This window comes from Pan troglodytes, chromosome 13, assembly GCF_028858775.2.
Source record: "Pan troglodytes isolate AG18354 chromosome 13, NHGRI_mPanTro3-v2.0_pri, whole genome shotgun sequence".
Lineage (NCBI taxonomy): Eukaryota > Metazoa > Chordata > Mammalia > Primates > Hominidae > Pan > Pan troglodytes.
Genome location: NC_072411.2, coordinates 83,080,539 through 83,103,103, shown reverse-complemented (window position 1 = coordinate 83,103,103; position 22,565 = coordinate 83,080,539). Strand labels below are relative to the sequence as shown.

The 22,565-nt window shown below is 34.7% G+C and overlaps 1 protein-coding gene across 3 annotated transcripts in view; it reads right to left on the bottom strand.

Annotated features, from left to right (window-relative positions):
- Positions 1-2,925: 2,925 nt before the first annotated feature.
- Positions 2,926-22,565, bottom strand: part of UBE2E3 (ubiquitin conjugating enzyme E2 E3) — an 83,345-nt gene continuing 63,705 nt past the window's right edge. For all 3 annotated transcript variants that reach the window (XM_016950121.4, XM_016950122.2, XM_515954.7), the window contains exons 4-6: positions 8,205-8,337; positions 5,212-5,359; positions 2,926-3,562 (exon numbers count right to left, since the gene is read on the bottom strand). In XM_016950121.4, coding sequence (XP_016805610.1) covers positions 3,465-3,562; positions 5,212-5,359; positions 8,205-8,337 — 379 coding nt within the window. In that variant the 3' untranslated portion in view covers positions 2,926-3,464. The remainder of the gene's footprint in view (positions 3,563-5,211; positions 5,360-8,204; positions 8,338-22,565) is intronic.

Sequence of the window (22,565 nt, the reverse complement as noted above, 5' to 3'; positions counted from 1 at the left end):
GACAAAGGCTTTAACATTACCTATTACTATCAGCAACGCAGTTATAAATGCTACTCCTAGTCATTCATTTTATAGCCATTTTGAAAGGTCTATCAGTTTACTCTGTAGAAACATCCCATTACCCATTGCAGATACACATTTAAATCACTGAAGAACTTTACAAGAAAAAATTGACAAACTAGTTAGAAAAATTTTGTTTCATTTCAAATAATGAATATCTACTAAAATGTAATTATAATTTTTACTTGGCTATTACTTGAGAAAATTTAGTAATTTATTTAAATATGAAACAAATGAATTTATTTGTATATTGTATTTACCTAAAATAAAGACCACTAACTGGAATATAAGTAGATAATGCTTATGTAGAACCATTATCTCACTCTAAGACAATTTATAAACATTTGAGAAAAATAAATGACGTTTCACATCATGCCATAATTCTGTCCAAAGAATTTACAATGTAAATGTTAACGAAATTGTGTTAATGTGGTGCACGTATATCACTATAATGTAGGTTACTATCTAAAGTCACAGGACTGAAATTGACTTAAATCTTACCATACAGTCACATTCTTATATTGTTGTAAGAACACTTAGACAAGTTAGTGGGGCAGACTCCAAGTTCTTTAAGTATGCATCAGAAAACACCACCTTATTAAATGCTTGCTTTATTTATCAATATAAATTTTCTAATGTGATTATGCAATATATGGTTAAATAAATTTGAAATAACATTATCTCATTTTCCAAATTGATAAAGTGAAATCTGTGATGTTGAAAGTATTTCTATGACAAATATCTAAGGGAGAATACAAACCTACCTACCTCATATTCATTGCAAACAGCAGTTATATTTTGTAAGGTTCCATTTGAGACTAAAATAAAATATTAAAATAAAGATTTGCTAAAATGCAATATTGTACTTTATAATTTCCAGAAGCTATAATCTATGAATATCTACTTTTATAGGGAACAGTTATAACTTTTGTGTTTGTGTGTGTGTGTGTGTGTGTGTGTGTGTGTGTGTGTGTTCAATATAAAGTTGTGACGTTATAAACAAAAACTCCGCGGGAAAGCATGAAGGTGCAGGGGGAGAGGAAGTATCGTATTGGCTGTGTAATATAGAGCAAGTTATTTAAACTTGTCTATGCACACTGTCAGCTGTCAACTAAGATTCATCAGTGTCTGCTCTCCTAAACCTCTTTAGGTGTCTCAAATGAGATAAGGCACATCAGTGACTGAACAGTGCCCTGGCATGCAGTGGCTCTCATGTCATAGGTTGATCTACTCATTAGAACACCAAGATACTACTAGTCCACTTCAAAGAGTAGCCTGTTCCCTAAAAGAAAAAGCAGGACAAGCACAACAAAATTTACAAGATTAAAACTACTGAGCTTGAGGGTCAACAGAGAAGAGGGAAATTATCCAATCAACTCTTCTGTCTCATATATAAACAAACTAAAACTCAAAGAGTTAAAGTGTCTTATTTAAGGCCACAATGGTAGTTTGTGGAAGAGCTGCAAATATTTTAAGTAACCAATTCCCTCCACTTTATCCCACACCAGTATGGACACAGCCAACAAGTAAGCAAAATAGTTTGGCGGTGGTAATTAGGCTCATGGTAACTAAAGGAAGTCTAATCATAGCATCCCCAAACATCCCAACATTCAGTATGATTCAAGTTTTTCTAGCACCAACAGAGAAGTTTATTACTCTAGGGTGTAGAATGTACAATTTTGGCAGTGGAGGAAAAACTACGGTTGATAAAAAACCTTACAACTTAAACGGTCTCCACTTGCATCACATTGACTTGGACTCCATTATAAATTATTAGTTAGGTTTTCACAGAGGTAAAGTCTGAATTCTTCAAAATAGTACCTTTGTATAGTGCTCCTCTGTAATAATGTTGGGGGTGGGGAGTTTAAGTGAAAAACAGATATGTAAGTGTAATTTTAATTTTACTCTGATATAAGACTTCTACTGACAAACAGGAGTCTGCTATTCTAGTGACACACACAACTACACGTTTTACTTTATCCGGAAGCATTTTTTATGTTAATATTTTCACTCTATACATTTTTAAGATGATACTTCATTTCCATATTGAGGACTGGAGAAGACATCTGCCCCATATACCACAACCTTGGTTACATGACCAGAGATGATTACCTTAGTCACAGGGAAACAAAACAAAACACCACCACCACACACAATTATACTCTGTTTAGCAAATCTAAATATTGCAAAGTAATTCTAACTTTCAAGAAATCTAACACTTCAAAATTACAACTAGAAAGAAGAAATTTAACCTTCTAAAAACCTTACATTTTGGTATTTTACCAATTGAGAAATAATATCACATCTGTACACTAACACAGTTCTAGTCTACCTTCAAGGCAGACAAAGATTTCTGTGTTCAACTCTGCCTCTGGCTGTATTTGCTGGCCACTTGCCATAGTAAGAATGGTAATACACAACATGAACATTCAAGACCAGGATTAGAAGTAAAAAGTGCATCACAGACTAGCTACCACATCACAGTTACCATCTGACAGTATTGCCCAGTGCTGAACAAAAATCATCAATTTGGAAGCAACATGTTCCGTAAGATATTACCAGACTCCTGAGTGAGCAAGCCAGGATTTCATATTCTTTTTGGCTTAAACATCATATTACCGAAGTACAACTTTACGTGTTTGAGACCAATGGGTCAAAATCCACTTTTGATTATTTAAGGTCATTCTTTCAATAACAAAGGAAAAAAACTCTATGCATTTAATAGGATTTTAAATGTTTTCAATTTAAGAATGGGTTTATTTGTGCTACTCTTTAGTAATCTTCATAGCCACATTTTTATTTCATCAACAATCATCTCAGACACACTTTCTAACAAGACTGACTTAAAATATTACGACAGGAAACTATGCCTTCAGGAGCATGTTTATTGTGTTTGAGATGATACATCAGGTGCTCTCTGAGCTACAAAGGGTAAAAGGAAATCCTCTCATTACAAACTGACAAAGGTAAAAGGTAAAACATTTTTCACAACAGCATGAACCACATACTCAGAAATAGATCTGGGTTTAATACAAATGACATAATTCCTAGTCATCTACAGCTACTTTTATAACTTCATACAGATAATGAATTAGGCTAAAATGCACTATAATATTTGGTAGACTTCAGGACCAGTATCCTTAGTACATCACAAAATACATTTTGATATCCCAAAGAAGCAAGACTTGCAAGTAGGCGTTTTAAACATAACTAATCTACAGCTACAAAGTTCTACTCTTGATAGCATTTACCTTTTTGGGGAGTCTCCCAGGCTCCAAAGGATAAAAGCAGAGTAGAATCAGTATAACATATACACAGAAGTCCGTATTGTAAAGGCTATAAAGATTTGCAGCACAGTGAGAAGATGCCTTCTGCTCCTTCACACTGCATACAAATTATGTGAATTATGTTGCGTATCTCTTGGTCCACTGTCTGGCTATCCTGTCGTGTTCTGCTCTGTTGGTCAAATACTGAGTGGCTATGCTTCCAACCAGAGGATCCGCTGGAAAAGCAGAAAGAACATTAAAAGCTATTTTGTGGTATCTTCTTCAAGGTATAGTTCTAATATTCTATTAAAATGAAATGCTTATTTTTCAGCAGTATCTTCATATATAATAGCTAGATTTTCAAAAGAAAAAGTTTAAAGTAACATGATCATATGTATATTTTAATATTCAAGTTAGGAAAGTCCCCTTCATAAAAAAAAATGAATTTTGAGCTATATATAAAAAGTTAGATTTGACTTTTATAAAAGATATGTCTTCAATATACAAAAACTATTTTGTAATTTTGGCCTTTCATTCAAAATGGAAGTATACTAGGTGGTTATATTTCTGCTTATGAATAGTTCAAAAATGGTTAATTTTAAAATAAAACCCCAGTCTTACAATACCATGCTATTTCAAATAAAATGCTTCCTTCATTCTGTGCCTGATATGACTCTAATCACTATCAATATTTACACTTGAAAACTTACTTGCCATTTTGTTTTAAGTAGAATTCTGAACTAGAGAGTGAACCTGATATAAATTTTTATTTTGATGTTTAAAAACAAAAAAATATGTACATATGGTACAATATTTGAATTGTACCAAACCATAGCCAGTAAAAAAAAAACTATCTTCCTTCCTGACTCCAACTGCTCAGAAGTTTCTTTCCCTGGCAAACAATTGTTACCCATTTACAACATTACTTCCCAGAGTTCTTACATGCACTGACAAGCATTTAGAATATTATGTTGTGTATATGTATTTTTTCCAGTGCCTTTTATACTTAATATATCTTGAAGATATTTCCCTATTAGTTCATATAGAGTTGTCACATTCTTTTAAAACGTTACATCTATTAATGGGCATTGAGGTTGTTTCCAATACTCTAATAAAGGATACCACAATGAATATCCATCTGTCACTGTCTATTGCATATGTATCTCTGCCGAGCATAAGGTAACAACAGTAACAGTCTTTAGTGACTTATCAAATATTTAGAAGTAAGTCAACTTAAAAAAAAAAAAAAAGGTCACATAACGAAACAAAATGTGTGAAATTTCAGGTCTAAACATCACTTTATCAAGTCAGCTACCCAAGTTTCTGAAGTTCACATGTGGCAGGCATTTTTTAAAGTTATGAATTATACACAAATGATTTTATCTGAGGTTATATAATCATAATCTAGTTCAATTCTCATTGGCTATCATTTTAATATCCATTACTACTACACTTAATATAACTAATTAATTCAAAAAGGAAGGGAGAACAAGAAGCCTTCTATTATTAAAGTAGTTGCCTAAAAGCATACAGCAGCATGGAAGGAGCAGGAATAGGAGGCACTGGTTTCAGAGACATTGCTTTACTCTTGTTAGAAGTGGTCTGTGCACCTAAATACTTTTAAAAGTAGAGATTCCATTAATGATGGTGACAAAATAATTATAGAGTGGTATGCCATTAACAAATTAAATGAAGGTATTGAGAAACTTTTGGCCTAGTCTACTTCAAATGGCATTGGTAATTTCCTCACAAACTGTTTTATGGGGATCTTTCTATGAATAACATTTACCTCTCAATCTACATTTAAAGCTAACTTTAAAAAAAAAAAAAAAAAAAGCACTAGTTTTTGTAGCCTTACTGTACGTGTTAACAAAGATTTGCTTACCAGGGTTGCAGTCTGTCAAAAGGGAACAAATAGACAGCAAAACCTTTGAAATAGTCAAAGCGGGACTCCAGTTGTCTTTAAGGATGTCCAGACAGATGACTCCCTGACTGTTGATGTTGCAGTGATAGATTCTGGTGCGGAAAGTAACCTAAGCACAGTCACATTAAAAACAGAAGGAAAATGAATGCTGTATTACCAACTAAAACACTAAAAAAAAATGAAGGGTAATATATCATAGATGATACTAAATTATTTGACTGGAGCTAAACTTAGATTAGGTTTAATAACAAAATTAAATGCTTTTGACTCAGTTGAAAAAAATTTTTTGTTTTTACCCTGTATAGAAAGAACTAAAGTGAGGAACTGATCAGTTATACTTAAATAACTGATACAGTAATTCCATCTATGTGTGTGGGTACGTCTGTTTGCATACACATCCACACCATATACAACTGTGTGTGTACACATACATACAGAAAGACAGAAAGTGAGGAAGAAGAGAAATGTTTTGGTGCCAAAGGTAAGAGGAACTGATGAAGATTTTTTTTTAAAACATAAAAGTTACATCAGTTTCTTAGTAGAAAAGATCAGTATCAATTCAGCTCATTTCTTACCAAACGTTAGAAAATACTGGAGGATTTAGAAGACGGTTGGTAAAATCATTCACACTACCTGCCTTTCTGTTTCTTAGCCTTTTATTTCTACAGCTGGTTCACTGTCTTGTTAGGCTAAAATATTAAAATAAAATAAACAAGGTTTTTAGCTACTGGATAAAGGAAACTAATATATCCCTGAAATGTGTGAGAAAAGAAGATAAATCATAAGAACAAACACTGCCAAGTCTCAAAACAATCACAAACACTAATTGGATAGCTAATTCATAATTGGAGTTGCCGAGAAAAAAAAAAAATTCTGATCATTTGAAAACTAGCAGTGTACTGTGAGCACAAAAGTTGAATCTGGGAGGAAAACATTAAATGCTCTCAAAAGTGTCTTCCTGAAAAGAATGCATGACAGGGAGGGGGTAGGGGACCAACACACTAGTTTAGTGGGGGAGGAGGAGAGTATGCCCCTCTAGAACTGCTCTGACCAATACAGCATATACTAGTTACATGTGCATATACAGCTCTTAAATTGTGGCAAGGTGAATTGAGACGAACTAAAAGTGTAAAATAAATACCAGATTTCAAAGAGTTAGTACCAAAAAGAAAATGTATAAGATTTCATTAACAATACTCTTACACTGATTACATGTTGAAATGACAATATTTTGAATATGTTGGGTTAACCAATATAGTATTAAAATTGTTTCCTTTTATGTTTTATGTGGCTATTAGAAAATTTAAAATTATACATGTAGATTTTACTATATTTCCATTAATGCTGCTCTAGAATATAGAAATAATTTATGTTCAGATCACTGACATTACTGCTCAATACATATGTGATTTACAAATATATTTTCAGCTATAACTAGTGAACAGAATAGCATTCATGAACAGATTTCTATTAAATATTTATTATCCTTCAAGAAGCTCAACTTTTCCAAACTTCAAAAAGATTTAGCATTGCAGAGAAATAATTGTTCTAAATACCAAGATTATACCAGAAATCTTATTTTTCATTTGTCCAACTATAGATCTTAATGGTTAATACTGTATATCTTAGCAACAGAGTGAACACTAAAGAATTAGATAATATATTGCAATTTCAGCAAAAAACCAACATGCTAAATTTATAATCATTATATTCATCAAAATTACTGGCAAATCATATACAGTACTATATAGTGTGAAATTCTTATATTAGTCAATTTCTGTTTTTCATTAAAAGGTGTCCAGGAAAACTTAAGAGTCTTTTTCTTCAATTAATCTTCCCCATATGCAAAAATAATTTCAAGATCTTACATGCTGATGGGACCACACGGTAAAGCACTTTAAACACTAACAGCTGTAATTGAGAGTAAATGGTGTCTGCGGTTTGGGGTAAATACCACTAGATGGCACTCGTTACCTTGTTAGACAATACGTTACTGAGAAATAACCCTCTTTTATTCACAAAATAAATCCGTTTATGTGCACATATACATATACACACAGGCTACATAAATTTTAAATGGTACAGACTGCAACATAAATTTTTTAAAGTACAGAGAACAAAAGTTACCACGTTGGAAAAGAAAAACATTTCACCATAGTTAAGGGCTATGGACTTGAAAATACACTTTCCCCTGCTATGTCAGACATCTCTGTAACAACAGCATAATAATGCTCATGGTTAATTCCAGTGGTTTTTACCTGCTGACTTGACCATTGTAGAAACAGAAGTTAGCGGAGGGAGCCATTCAAGTAATTGTTATATTTAAGCTTTGCAAAGTTGACGGTCATTAGAAGGCACAACTCACCCCGTTCTCTGTTATCCATCTAATTCATACTTTAAATGAACTCAGAGCCAACAAAACTCAGGCATTCTGTTTCCATTACTACATCATACCCACAGAAGGTACAAAATGAGTTTACTAAATATTATTAGTTTCCCTCTTCTTGGCTATGAAGTTTTTGCTTATCTATAAAGGTATTCAGCACAAAATTCACACTGTTAAACCCTTATTTCTGGAAGCTGTCCAACAGTTTTACTTTTTATCCTAATACCTTCATTAATACCTTAATAGTTAATTAAGGTATTATTAATTAAGGTATTAATGAAGGTTCATAGGATCTTCTCCCTCATAAGCATAAAATTTATCTGCTTTATTGATGTGCAAGGTATAGTTTTATTTACAATTAAGAATTAAACTCTTTCTGTTTATTACAAGTTATTTGTGAAAGGAGTCAATTACTGTTTTAAAATTCTTGATTATGTGAAAATTTCCATATCAATCCATGAAAAGCAATGAAATCAAAATAACTGCATCAATACACATTTAAGTTCTAGAATAACCGATTTTAGAGGAGAAGGATTAAATACTAAAGAATGCACTTCAAGCTTCTTACCTTTGGTGGCTTAAATGGATAATCTGATGAAAATGTGATATCCAGAAAAAACACACCACCTTCATATACAGAACCCGGTGGACCAAGTATAGTTGATCTCCATTCATAAATGTTATCTCCTTTAGGCCCAGCACTATTTAAAAGAAATTAAAAATCAGTATGTACATATATTAGCAATGAATGTTAATATCCTAAAACCAGGGAAGTATTAAAGGTAAATTAGCAATCTAGAGCAATAAGAAGTAAAATAAGTATAAAAGAAATAAGCCCCAATGTGTTTGCACGTGCATGTGTGTATGAACTTATTTGGAAATATTATAAACTTACAGAGGAAATTCAAGAAAAGTACAAAGAAAATTGGTATAACTTTACCCAGTCTCCATTAGCATTCTGCTCTGCCCCATTTGCTCCTCTCTCTCCCCGAAACACACACCCCTCTAAACCTGCAAGCATGCATAGAGACATACTTTTTTCTGAGTCATCTGAAAGTTGCACACGGCCTTTTCCCCATAAACATGTCAGTGTGCATTTCCTAAAAATAATCTCCTATAAATCACAATACAGTTACAATTTCAGTAAATACATTAATACAATTCTTTAAACTACAATTTGTATTATAATGTTGTCAACTGGTTCGGTAATACTCTTTTAAAAAATTAATTTTTCTCCGATGCAGGACCCAGTCTTGGAACCATGTTATTTCCTGTGTCTTTATTCTCCTTTAATATGGGTCCTTTCCGCCTTTCTTTAACTCTTATAACATTAACGTTTTCTGCAGAATCTAGTCTTCTTTTTTAAAAAATGCTCATCATTTTGAGCTTGCCATGTTTCCTCATGATTTGATTCATGTAACGCATTTCTGGCTGAAATAGTATGTAAGTGATGTGTCCTTCTCATGGTATCACATTTGGAGGCACAAAGCATCTACCTGTACCTCATTGGTGATGTTAAGTTTCATCGTCCAGACAAACTGCTATCCAATTTTCCTACTGCTTAGTTACTATCTTTTCCCTGCAACCAATAAGCAATCTTTGGACAGACACTTCAAGACCAGGCAAATATCCTGCTTCTTATCAAAATTTCTTCCCAAGATTTAGCATCCATTTGTGATTGCTATGGTTTGATTTGTCCCTGCTAAAACTCAAGTTGAAATCTGACCCCCAAACGTGGCAATGTTGGGAAGTGTCGGGGTCAGAGGGGTAGATCCCTCATGAATAAATTAATGCCCTCCCTCAGGGGTGAGTCCTCACTCTAGCAAGAATGAATTAGTTCCCAAGAGAACTCATTGTTAAAAAGAGTGGCTTTCCTTGGTTTCTCTCTCTTGCTTCCTCTTGCTTTGTGATCTCTTTGCACTTGATGCCTGCCTTTCCACTGTGAGTTGAAGCAGCCTGAGGCCCTCAACAGATGCAGATGCCCATCAGGTGAACCAAATAAACCTCTTTTCCTTATAACCTACTCAGTCTCAGGTATTCTGTTACAGCAATAAAATCATGATTTTCCAATTCTAGAACTTTCTCTACACTTAACAATTACCCCTTAGCCTCTTCTCCTGCCTGTACGTATGTACAGAAGTATTACTGGTATGGTCTCATTTTTTCCCAATGCTTTATAAGTCATTACTGAGTTTAATTATTTTGATACCCAAATTATTGCAGATTTGGCCGATGGGGAACCCTTTCAAAATGACTCCTATATCCCTGCAACATGTTAGCATCTTTTTTTTTTTTTTTTAAGCATTTCCTTCCTTTGGCATAAGGAATCCCATCCTTGGAATCAGCCATTTTTCCAAAGAGCCAGGATTCCTTTCAGTGCGAATGTTGTAAGAAAAACCAAGATCTGAGTCCTAGGTGCTACTAAGTCTTAGTTACATTTTGGTGCACTGCGCTTAACACACCATTACTTTATAAAATACAAACAAGAGAGATAGTTCAAATAAAATCTAAACTCATAATTACTTGTTGGTAAGACGACTCATACGCCTTAAACTCTCCTCAAATATATTTTACTGCCAGTTGATAGAAGAGCTTGGATTCCCACACCAAATTCTTAGTTCTTAAATGTGCTCTCTTCCCACTTATCATGCTATTTGCCATCGGACAAAGTGTACATTTAACTATAGGACAAAGTGGACATTTAACTATTGCAGGATAGTAAATAACTTTTCCTATTGTCTTGGAGTAGACTAAGCAGAGAAGCTATGGTAGTATGATTACTTTGCTGTACCCAAAGACACCTAGTTTAGGACAAGTGAGGGCTAAAATCCAGTCCTAAAATCCAGGTAGTGTTGGCTACCTGTCTGGATTAGGGGCCTCTTTTCATTCTCATAAATGTACCATCTGTTAGTCAAAACATAGGGCAAGATGGGAAGGGGTCAGGAAGGGACATGAGCAGTTGCAGGGCTGAGTCCACTGTAATTTAAACAAACCGTATTAGAGGCTAGCAACTGACCGACGCTCTCTGTCTCTTCCACTGTCTTGGAATCATCCATTTTTCCTTCTCTGGTGAGTGATGCCAATAAGAATCCAACAATGCCATTTCTCCCAACTTTATTATTATTTTTTAAAATCTCTATTTCTCTCTCCCTTCGAGTTTCCATCTCAATCATCTTTCCTTTACAGCAAAACTCCTTGGAAATCTTATCTACATCTGCTATCTTCAGTTTCCCTCCTCTGTTGTTACTTGAACTCATTCCAAACAGGCATTTCCTCCCATTACTCCACTGAAACAGCTCTTATCCAAAGTCACCAATGACCTCACCACTACACCCAATGATCATTTCTCAATCTTCATATTATTTGACTGGTCCAGCAACATTTGACACAGCCAATCACATCCTCCTTGATACACTTTCTCTTTCATTCCTAGAATAACATACTTTGTTAGCTTTCCTACATTTCCTGGCCCCTCGTTCTCACTCTCTATTCCTATTCCTTATCACCCTAAGCTTTAAATATCACCAGTCCTCCAGAGCTAAGACCTTACACTCTTCTCTTTTCTACCTACATATACTGTTTTGGTTATCTTATGCAGTTTTACAGCTCCCAATAGCACCAATATGCTCTTAACTTCCAAATCTGTAACTGCAGCCTAGATTTTTTTTGCTCTGCAAGACAATGTCAGGAGAACAAGGCAGGCAACAGTCTTGGACAAAATATTTGCAAAAGATGTACCTGATAAAGAACTGTTATCAAAAATACACGATGAACCATTAAAACTAAAGAAAATGAACACCCTGATTATAAAATGGGCGAAATACCTGAACAGATACCTCACACCAAAGATAAACAGATGGCAAGTAAGCGTACGAAAAACTCATGTCATTAGGGAATTTCAAGTTAAAACAAGAAAAGCATGCCACTACACACCTATTAGAATGGCCCAAATCCAAAACACTAACAACAAATGCTGAAGAAAATGTGGAGTAACAGGAACTCTCATCCATTGCTAGTGGAGAATACAAAATGGTACAGGAAATGCAAAATATCTAGATTCATTTTTATGCATCTGGATGTCCACTTTGGAAGACAGTTCGGCAATCTTGTTACAAACATAAACATATCTTACCATAAGATCCAGTAATCACACTCCTGGGTATTTACTCAAATGAACTGAAAACTTATGTCCACACAAAATTCTGCATGCAGATGTGAATAGCAGCTTGATTCATAACTGCCAAATCTTGAAGGTGATCAAGATGTACTTCAGTAGGTGAATGGATATATAAACTGCGGTACCTCCAGACAACGAAATATTATTCGGTGCTAAAAAGAAATGAGCTATCAAGCCATGAAAAGATATGGATGAAACTTAAATGCATATTAGTAAGTGGGAGAACCCAATATGAAAAGGCTACATACTGTATGACTCCATCTATATGACATTCTGGAGGCAAAACTACAGAAACAGTAAAAATATCAGTGGTTGCCAGGGGTTAGTGGGGTGGAAGGGATGAAGAGGCACAGCACGGAGGATCTGTAAGGGAGTGAAACTTTTCTGTATGGTATGAATGGCGGATATGTCACTATATATGTGTAAAAATCCATAAAATGTACAACATCAAGAGTGAACCCTTATGAAAACCAGGGACTTTGCATGATGATGATGTGTCAATGTAGGTTTATCGATTGGAATGTAACAACTATACCACTGTAGTGTGGGACAATAATAGCAGGGGTGGTTGTGTGTCTGTGCAGGGGCAGAGATACAAGGGGTTTTCACTCAATTTTGCTATGAACCTAAAACTGCCCAGAAAAAGCTATTAATTTAAAAAACACAAATTTTAGAACAAGCAAATATCTATATATTAAAATAAGAGGTCAATGTTTCTGTAAGTAATGGTTTATAAAAAGAGTTACTAACTTTTATAAACGACTATGTTCCAAAAATTTGTTCTGAAATCAGGTATTTTGGAACTTGAAACACATTTTGACCATAGAACTAAGGTGGTTTAAATCCTGGTCCACAAAATTTATTTAAACTATTTCTTCTATAACATTAAATAAGGTACTGTATATCTGCAGTAAAAAATACTGAAAAGTATGATATACGGTTAGACATTTTACAACTACATAAACCAGAGTGCCTTCGAATTGACCACTCTGGCTCTCAAAGTTCATGTAGTTGGCAGGTATTCACTCTGGCCTCTGATCTTTTCCTACTCTTTCAAACATATCTTTATAAACCAAGGAGAAAAGAGATGTAAAAATGAGGAAATTCTGGTCACAAAGAACGAGAGGAAAAGAAAAAGATTATTCCTGGAAACTTAAAGGGTGGTGAAACGACTAAGAAATGACTAAGAGGGAACAGCATTGTAAAAGTGATGGCGAGGTGTCCTGTGCACAGAGAGGCACATGGAAAGCCCACCAATCAGCCAGATAGAAGAGAGGTAAGGATAAAAGAAAACCAAGGTAGAAAAGTGACCAGCAAGCATTTCACAGCAGATAGGAAAATGGAAGACTCCTGGAACAGCAGAGGCAGAAGAAGCAGAACAAAGAAAATAAAACAAGGAGTCTACCCTGGCCTTAAGAGTGGGTAGACCTTTCAGCAAAAGTGATTAAAAACTAGGTCTTGATATGATTAGAAACTACAAACTGGGAGGTAAACAGGAAAGGAGTATTTCTGAGGCTATTGCTAGACAATAAAAAGGACTAGCCAATGTTAGTGGTGTTAAAATGTGTGAAAGTCAGGTGTTCTCAAGGATAACTGCCTGCACTGTTAACTTTCAGCACTCAACCATTTTCAGATATTTTTAAAATTCAAAATTTCTGAAAAGCAATGAGCATATACCTTAAACAGCTGGGTTAACGAAGATATTTAAATGCCACACAGACTCTAGCAAACGTGTCCAACCTGCCTTATTTTGCTGCTGTTGTTGTGCTGTTTCGTTTTATGCTTTTAACAGCCTAAAGCCATGGGTTTTAGTTTCTGTCTCTAGTGATAAGAGAAAAAGAGGATGAGGAAGGGGCTTTACTGGCCTAACCAGAAACAGAAACTTCAAGAACCTACGACTGTATTCTTTCCCCTGGACACCCCTGCAAAGTATTTTAATTAATTCTTGACATCACCAACATCCTAACTAAATGGGAGAATTAGTTACACCTTAATGATTGTAATTTAAGTATTACATCTTCTTATAGGATGTGGGTGTGTCAGCCACCTTTCTTTTCTCAACCTTAACAACTAGATAAGATTCACTCAGATTAGTAATATGGCTAATAAAAGGAGACACTTCAGCACAATGATTCAGTCATAATTAGGTTAAATCACACAATTTTTACATTGTGCCAAACTATATGGAAATACCTCGGTGACTCAGAAATGTATCCAGTGTCTTCAGACTCTATACAAAATAATTTTGTTTGGAAAACGTATTTTTGACTTAAAAACAGATACAAAATTTTAGGTACAATGCCACACTGCATAAAAAAGCAGTCTAGAAAACAGAGAATAGTAATTATAAAACTAGCTCATGTATTCACTATAAATACATATTTAAAAAGAAATTACATACAAAAGGTTACTCCATTAGGTTGGACTAAGTATTTTAATAGTCCTAAGAATTTGCACACATATTCTATTGCAAAAGTATACTTCAGAATTGGTATACTTAAAATGCATAATATTGAAAATTAAAACCAATCACTATTAATATCACCAAAATAAGCAATAACTGTTCCTAATGTTGATACGACTTTTCCCACAATGAGGCTATCAAGTTAGCATCTCAGTATGAGTAATAGGGGTAGGAGAGATTAGAAAGAGGAGCCCTTAAATTAGACCAATCTTTAGAAAAGACTGGAATGAGTTAGGTAATTAAGATTATAAATCAGTTCATTACAAACGTTTGTAGGTCAGTAATGCACATTTCAGGGATTAAGCTGCAACTCAGTAAGTACACCTAAGTTCTAAGAAGAATATTAAAAATGAGAAGATATCCAACCTAGCATTGTTTAAAATACTGAAAAAACTGCATAAAACCACTACGTCTACCAATAAGGAAATAGATAATTATACAGCAATTAAAATGAATGACCTATATTTTTCAGCAAGAGATAGCTCTCAAATATAATGCTGAGTGAAAAAAGTTAAGCTGAAGGATTAAACATGTAATTTAATACCATTTATTCAAGTTTTAAAAACATAAAAAAGATCCCACATATTGTTTATGAATGCATACATACACCGTGAAAGTATGAAAACATATAGAAATCATGGACCAAAAATACAGAACAGTTATTGCCTCTGGGCAGGAAGGAAAAGGAATGAGACTGGGAAGAAAGTACGAAGAAACTTCAACTATATATAGTTTTATTTCCTTTAAAAAAATGTTCAAGCTAGAATACATGAAAGGATTACTGGATTATTACTCAAGTCTTACCTATTACTGTACGTTGAAACAAGAAAGAAGGAAGTTTCAAAGCACACCAGAGCTCTATTTTACTATTAACATAACTAAAGAAAGAAAGAACATTTTATGGAGTGCCCACTCTATGCCAGGTGCTTTATATCACATCTAACTCAATAGTAGTAATCCTGTTCGAGTATTTTTATCACAATTTCATAGATGAGAAACCGAGCCAGAAAGGTTAAGTGACTTGCCTAGGGTCGCATATGCAGACCTAAGATTCTCTTCTAAAATGTCTTCACCACAAATTTGAAAGCAATAAATCCATACAAATATTTTTAATTACCCAGCTCCTGCCAAAAATAAAATGTAAACAGATTCAGAAATAAAGGTATCTAATCACGTACTAAAGGTGATTCTGTAATGGCTTCTACTCTACAGACTTTTAAATGCTTCATATAATTTGGATTATTAATTCTTTGTTCCATCTCTGCTTAAGTGTCTACTCTAAGAGTCCCTCCCAAACTTTAGGATTATATTTCTGAAGAGAATCCCGTTGAACAAAACAGCAGGTGACAAGATGAGTTTTAGAGTCTTTTAGCACTTAGGATGTGGGGATGGGAGGAAAAACAAAATGATATAAAATTCAAGTTTTGAAAGAGTTGAAGAAAACCCGCAAGGTATCACCTTCAAAACAAATATGGTCATTTGCATTAAAAATCTACACTAGTATGTAACTCTTGCCTGAAACACCTTCAATAACTGTTCAGGAAATAGTGATCTGAGTATTGCCTTGTAAAGAAGTGGATTCTTTTCCTAAAATTTGTATTAAGCAGATTCTGATATGTAAGTTTTTGAACCATCCCTTACCAGCTTCACATCTTTTACATAAATTACTACAAATGCTTGTGTAACTTATTGGCCCTTTTGTAAATTACTGTGATGCCTGAAAGTAAGATTTTTGAAATCTAGTCTTCATTTTATATATTCAGGGTATGGCAAATAAATATATTTTTTCTTTCTGTCCAGCCCTAACAACCTTATCACATGGCCTACAGAAAAGTAGTAGTATTTCATAGTCTTTTGTTTAAAGGAATTAGATTGAACATAAAAATAAAATGGCTGGGTGTGCGTGCTATATACATACACATAAATTCAGTCTGCAAAACCATCTTCATTAAAGAATTAATAACTATTTCTGGCAGTCAGGTGTACATATAAAAAGACTGATGAAGTAAAAAAACTATGGCATCTGCCTAAAGGCTTCTATCTGCACAGATAATGCAATAATGCTTTCTTGATCTAGTAATTACCATATAGTCTTTCTTCAAAACTATTACTATAAAGCTTGTGCTTTGTCTATCTTAAGGCCTATTATGACAGTCATCATCCAAACACAGTCAAGTCTATTGTGTATAATCATAAGAAACACTTTGTAAGAGAAGAATTCTGGTACAGGTATTTTTCATTGCAAAGTACTGTACACTTATATAAATGTAGATGAAAACATTTCTACAAGTACAACCATACAGAAGGTGAAATAATTTAAAAAACACACACAAACACACATCCAAGTCCAGTCAGTTAAACAACATTGTGAATAACTACTATGGACCAGGCACTGGGATGCCCGGATAAACTGTGGGTGTGGTGAAATTAAATATCAACATCTGTAAGTACATTGTCTTTAGCTAATACTGTGGTCACAATTTCACACTTAAATCCCTTGTTTTTTATATTCACATTCATTGTGGTGTATAATATCCAACTTAGCTAAAATACCTACACTCAAAAAGCTGCTCTGTCCAGCAGATCCTTGACTTCTCTGCTAATGGTGACATAAAGAATATCTTTATCCTCTGAAGCTTCTTTACTCCCTCAGCTGAAATCTCCAGAAATCTCAACCCATCACCCTTTCTTCTCCTAGTTGCCGCTATTCTCTCAGCTGAGTTCTATCTTCACTGCCCAAGAGAGGGAGAAAAGGTAATCTTAGCAATGAGTTGTTCATTTTAACAACCTTATCAAGGCGGCTGGGGCTCAGGAATATCCTTAGGATGCAGAACAAATTTAATTATATGAAGTACATCAAATGCTAAATGGGCATGTGTGAACTAGGCGGAGAACACAGGTAGCTTTTGTAATATTTTTCTAAAGGAAAGCCAAACCTCTATATTGCTTTCCAAACTTCAAAAACTGTTTATAAGTGAACAGCTGTTATTCCTGAGTGTTTTAGAAAGAATCATATTTATTTAGGTTGAAAGCAATTAGGAGTTCACAATTAGGGAAAGCTATAATACAGACAATTAGGGTGAGAGGAGTGGCTGGGGAAATAACGTAGAAAAATAATTCTACTAACTAAAAGGGCAGACCTAGGTATGTGCTAGTGGTTCCCATGATTTTATCTTCCTACTCCTCTTCCCAAGAATGACCTCTTTTTGGTAAATGTGTGAATTCTTATGTAATCTCTATAACAACCAACCAGGAAATGGTATTGCTTATTAATCCATACTGTGCCTTGTGAACCTATGAATTTACTTTGAATCAAAAAAAGTATTTAAGCTTTAACAATATACAAAATACAGTACTTGTTAGATTCAATAAAGACACCTGAACAATGAGATTATGTGCTGTGTATTAATTAAACTTCTTTTTGTTTTTCAACATGTATTTTAGAATCAAGGTGTACATGTGCAAGGTTGTTACAGAGGTATATTTTGTGATGCTGAGGTTTGGGATATGACTAAACTTGTCACCCTGGTATTGAGCATAGTACCCAATAGGTAGTTTTTCAGCCCTTGTCTCCCTTCCTCTCCTCTTTTATATTCCTCAGTGTCTATTGTTTCCATCTTTATGTTCACGTTTACCCAGTGGTTAGCTCCCACTTATAAGTGAGAATATGTGGTATTTGGTTTTTTTTTTTTTTCTGCATTAGTTTGCTTAGGATAACGGCCTCTAGCTGCATCCATGTTGCTGCAAAGGACACAATTTCATTCTTTTTTATGGCTGTGTAGAACAAATTCATTCATTCATTAAGGAGTTATTGAGTGTCTACGATTTGGGGCTAGGAATCTGTACAAGAAACTAAATATACAATGGAGATTTCAGCCTAGCTGAGGATATAGATCTTAATCAAATAAACTCACAAAAAAACATAAAACAGAAAACGCTACAAAGGCAAGGTATTCCTTGTTGAATGCCGGGGAAATGTTAGAGAGATAAGGGAAGAGTCAGAGGAAGCAATACTTAAAAGATTATTTCAAATACCCCAGTGGGGGTTTATCAGGAGAAGCTGAAAGGAAAGGGCTGGGAAAGAGGACTTCAAAGCATAGGCAAATGCCCTGAGGCCATCAGGAACAAGTAGAAGGGCCTGGAAGCACAATGTGGCAGAAGGGAAGAGAACATGGGAAGTACAATGAAACGACCTGATGAGGGAAGCTGTAACAAATGTCTAGGCAGGACCTTGTAAGACTACATGAAGGAGACTTGTCTTTATATTAAAAGAAATAGGCAGCTATCAAAAGATTTTAAGCAACAAAGGGGGAGTGTTAAACTAATATGGACATTTTGCAAGGCCTCCTCAGGCTGCTCTGTGGAAAATGGTCTGGAGGAGGCCCGGAGGGGCTGTGGGTGTACCACTGCAGTAATCTCGGTGAAAGATGATGATAGGCTAGACTAATATGGTACCAGAGACAAAGAAGAGGGACTTGAGAGTTATTTAGGAGGAAAAAAACAAAACAAAACAAAAATCAACCAGACTTACGTTTTGAAATAGGACAAGTGAGGAAAAGGAGGGTTTCAAGAATAGCTTATAGTTTTCAGACTGCTATGACTGAGATAATGTATATGCCATTAACTAAGATATGGATGTTGAAAAAAAAGTTGGTTTTGGATACACTGGGACTAAGAAGTTTATGAGATATCCAAAAGATAAGTATGTCAAAGAGACAGACAAGTAAGATAAAGGGGCCTGGTCCTATAGATATAAATTTGTGAGACCTTGATACACAGGTCCTTAAATGTCCTGCAGGTGGGATGAGCCAGGCTAGGTAAAGAGTACAGAGTAAGAAGGCGAGATGATACCTGAGATGAGACCACCACACCTAAGTCCCAATAATACATGTCAGACCTCTAACAGGTGTTTAACAGAGGGACAAAAAAGCAAATGGAAACAAAGCAGAGGAGAGATTAATTACATGAAGAGATATGGAAAGAAGCTGGGTTTGAAAAGTGTGTTAGACACTAAAGACGTCATCCAGTCATGTGGGGATCATACCAATAAACTACAAAAACTATCTGCATGTGTATGCTGGCAATATGAACTAACTCTTTCTGTAAAAATACAGAAGGAAATGCTAATACTGGTTACCTCTAAAAAGGATGTGGTGATCTGTAGTGAAAAGGAAGCCTAGTTTTCACCTATACTCTTTCCACTCTGAATAGTTTTCTGTGTAATTTTTAATTTGAAAAATAAGAGGGACAGGGGCCCAATAAGTCAAAACTGGGGCTATGGCTGAAGCACTAAGAGTGTTGTAAAGGCACTACAGAATAAAATCTAAACCATAAAGGATTTTAGGTAGGCAGAGTAATTTCTATGATATGCTTTCTTATCAAACCCCAAACTGGAGAACTCTGACAACAGAGATTTTCTAATTCTGAAAAATCAGATTAATAAGAGCTTTTAGAAATCTTGGCTAAGATTACTTAACCCTTCTTAGGTTTCTTCCCTCCCCCATTCTTTGCACACTGTACAGTTTAAGGGCTCATCCAAAACTGAAGCCATTTCGCCAATATATTGTAAATCTGAATTACAACTTAACCATATGTGACAGATCATCTTGTTTTCATTTTCTGCCTTTAAGACAGGCTATGATTAGGTAAAATACAACTAACAGTTGATAAATGTGTCAAGCTCTAGCCCAGTTTATCATGAGGCTTAAACTAAACACAGACTCTAAAAGCACCTGTTTGTCCATTAGTTTTTTTCTGTATGTTTTGCAGTTTGATATACGAGGGCAGGTATGGAAATGTATCTTCTGCTAGCAAGTATTTGTGTTTTGTGCTACATTTTTGTTCAGACCCTTAATGCCTACACAGAATCCCTGACCTGCGAAAGACTCAAAATTCAATAAATCTATTTCCTGCTTATCTGTGGCTTTATGGAAGATCTTTTTCCTTGGTGGACAATGTAATTACAAAGCTTCATACTATAGCTGGCACGTATGTGGGGTACTCAGTGTTACTGATTCACTCTTCTAACATTTACTGATTATCTACCATGTGCCAGGCACTAGTGGGTACTGAAAATACACTGATGAACAGAAGAATATACAAGGTCCTTGCCCTCACAGTGATTATGCAAATACTGAACAACACAAAATTATCCACATAAAATAATGCTGGATAAATACAAAGTCACTTATATAAGCAGACTATATTCCAAAAAGAGTGTAGGAAAAATAGTACTTAACAAATTGATTGTTGTCTTTTTTTTTTTCTGTCCCAACATATCCAAGGGTATGTGTATATTCCCATCAGTTAACACTGGCTCACTAAATTAATAAGGGAAGTGGAAGGGAGAGAACAGTGTGGAGAAAATCTCCCAGGTTATTCTAATAAGCAACCTTCTTAAGAGGTACCAAGTTAATTGATGTGGTTACTACATCTGAAACCATGGGTCCCAACCTTGGCTGCCAAATGTAATCACCTGTGGAGTTTAAAAACTTACCCAATACCAGGTCCCACCCCTAGAGATTCTGATGTATTAGTCTGGGGCTTGGTCTGAGCTTACAGAGCTTTAAAAACTCATCAGGTGATAAAATGCTCAGCCATGATTCAAAACAACTGGAGACGGGGAGAGCAGATATGCAGAAAGAATGGGAAAAAAAAGAATGAAAACAAGAAAGTATTCCAATCCTCAGATATGACATAATTGCCTGGGCTCTCTAACTGTTACTCCTATTGTGCAGAAAGATGTAAGAAGCTATTATAACTTTTGCCAAAACTCATTAACATCTTTAGATTGTGGTGAATTTACTGAGGTAATGCAGCTTTGCTGGGCTCAGCCAGGGGCATGCCAGCCTCCTTGGAAAACTTCCCTATCACCACCTCAAAAAGCTGTAATGATAATCAGCATAATATAACAGCTTTTTAAAATTGATCAAATGAGAAAACGTCTCTATAACCTTCTTACTCATACACAGCACAAGTAGTTTTGCTTACACATTTGTCTTTAAAAAGTAGATTATGACAGTTTAAGATTCTCAGCTCTTCCTGCTGTATGCTTTCTTGCCATTTCCCTCCCTCTCTTTCTGCTTATAAAGCAGCAGACTTAAAAGCATAAACACAAGGTATACTAGTAGAGGAAGGTAAAATCTTATTTTAGTGTCCTATGTAAACACTTAGTAAGTTCTCTGACTTTAAATTCTAACATTTAGAAAATTCTACATAATATGAAAAGAGAAAATGTATTATTAATTCTAGAACATTAACCAGTGCACCACTGACATTATATAACTACTATGCCATAAAATATTCTTAGAACTGAACAATTACTGGAGAGTACAGTAAGCTAAATCAGAAACTAGTGAGCAATTAAGACTTTTAACATAGTGATTAATGTAAGAACCATTCACAGGGACTTTAGGAATTATGTTACCATCTATAAGCATACAAAACAGCAAAAGATGCATTAAGAAGATCAATACACTAATCTAGTGACATAAAAAATTATATCGGCATAATAGTGGAATTATGTCACAAATCTTGAAATTACAAAAAGTAGTTTCTACACAGTAAATTAAAACTGAATCTTCCTTAGGATAAAGCCTTATAGAAAACACAATCTCCTATTAAAGTAAACCTGCATTCTATCTGTCACCTCTAGTATTCTCTATTACCACTAAAGATTCTTTTTTTCCACTTCTATCCCTTATGATCTGGGTTTGCCCTGAAGTGATATTTGGCATCCTTCTTGCCATACATAGTGCCATAGATAATACAAACTATACATATTTATCGCTTAGAGATGTCATCCTATTTTATATAAATTACATATAGTCAGTTTCTAAATTTTTAGTTGTAGCACTGTATATTTTGCACTATTCACTTTTTAAGTACTTATTGAACATTATACTTTTTCTGACCAACCGTCATCTCAAACTCAACAAAATAAAAACAATCTTTAACATAAAACCTGGCCCTGCCAAAGACCAGAAATTGCAGTACTTGGGAAAAATGTGGAGGGACAGTTATGCTCAAATACCACTAGATCGGAGGAGAAACACAGCTTTTTAAAGATTCTTAGCCACATGTATCAAGAGTCATTTGATTAAGTAATCCCACATCCAAGAAGCTATCCTAGGACAAAAAACAGAGACGTGAATAAAAGTTTTTGTAAAAGAAGGCTCAAAGCAAAATAACAATAGTGAAACTCAAAATAATTTAAATGTCCAACGAAATAACGGTTAAATCACTTACAGTTTTCAATCAATCATGATGTAGGCACTGAAAAAAATTGA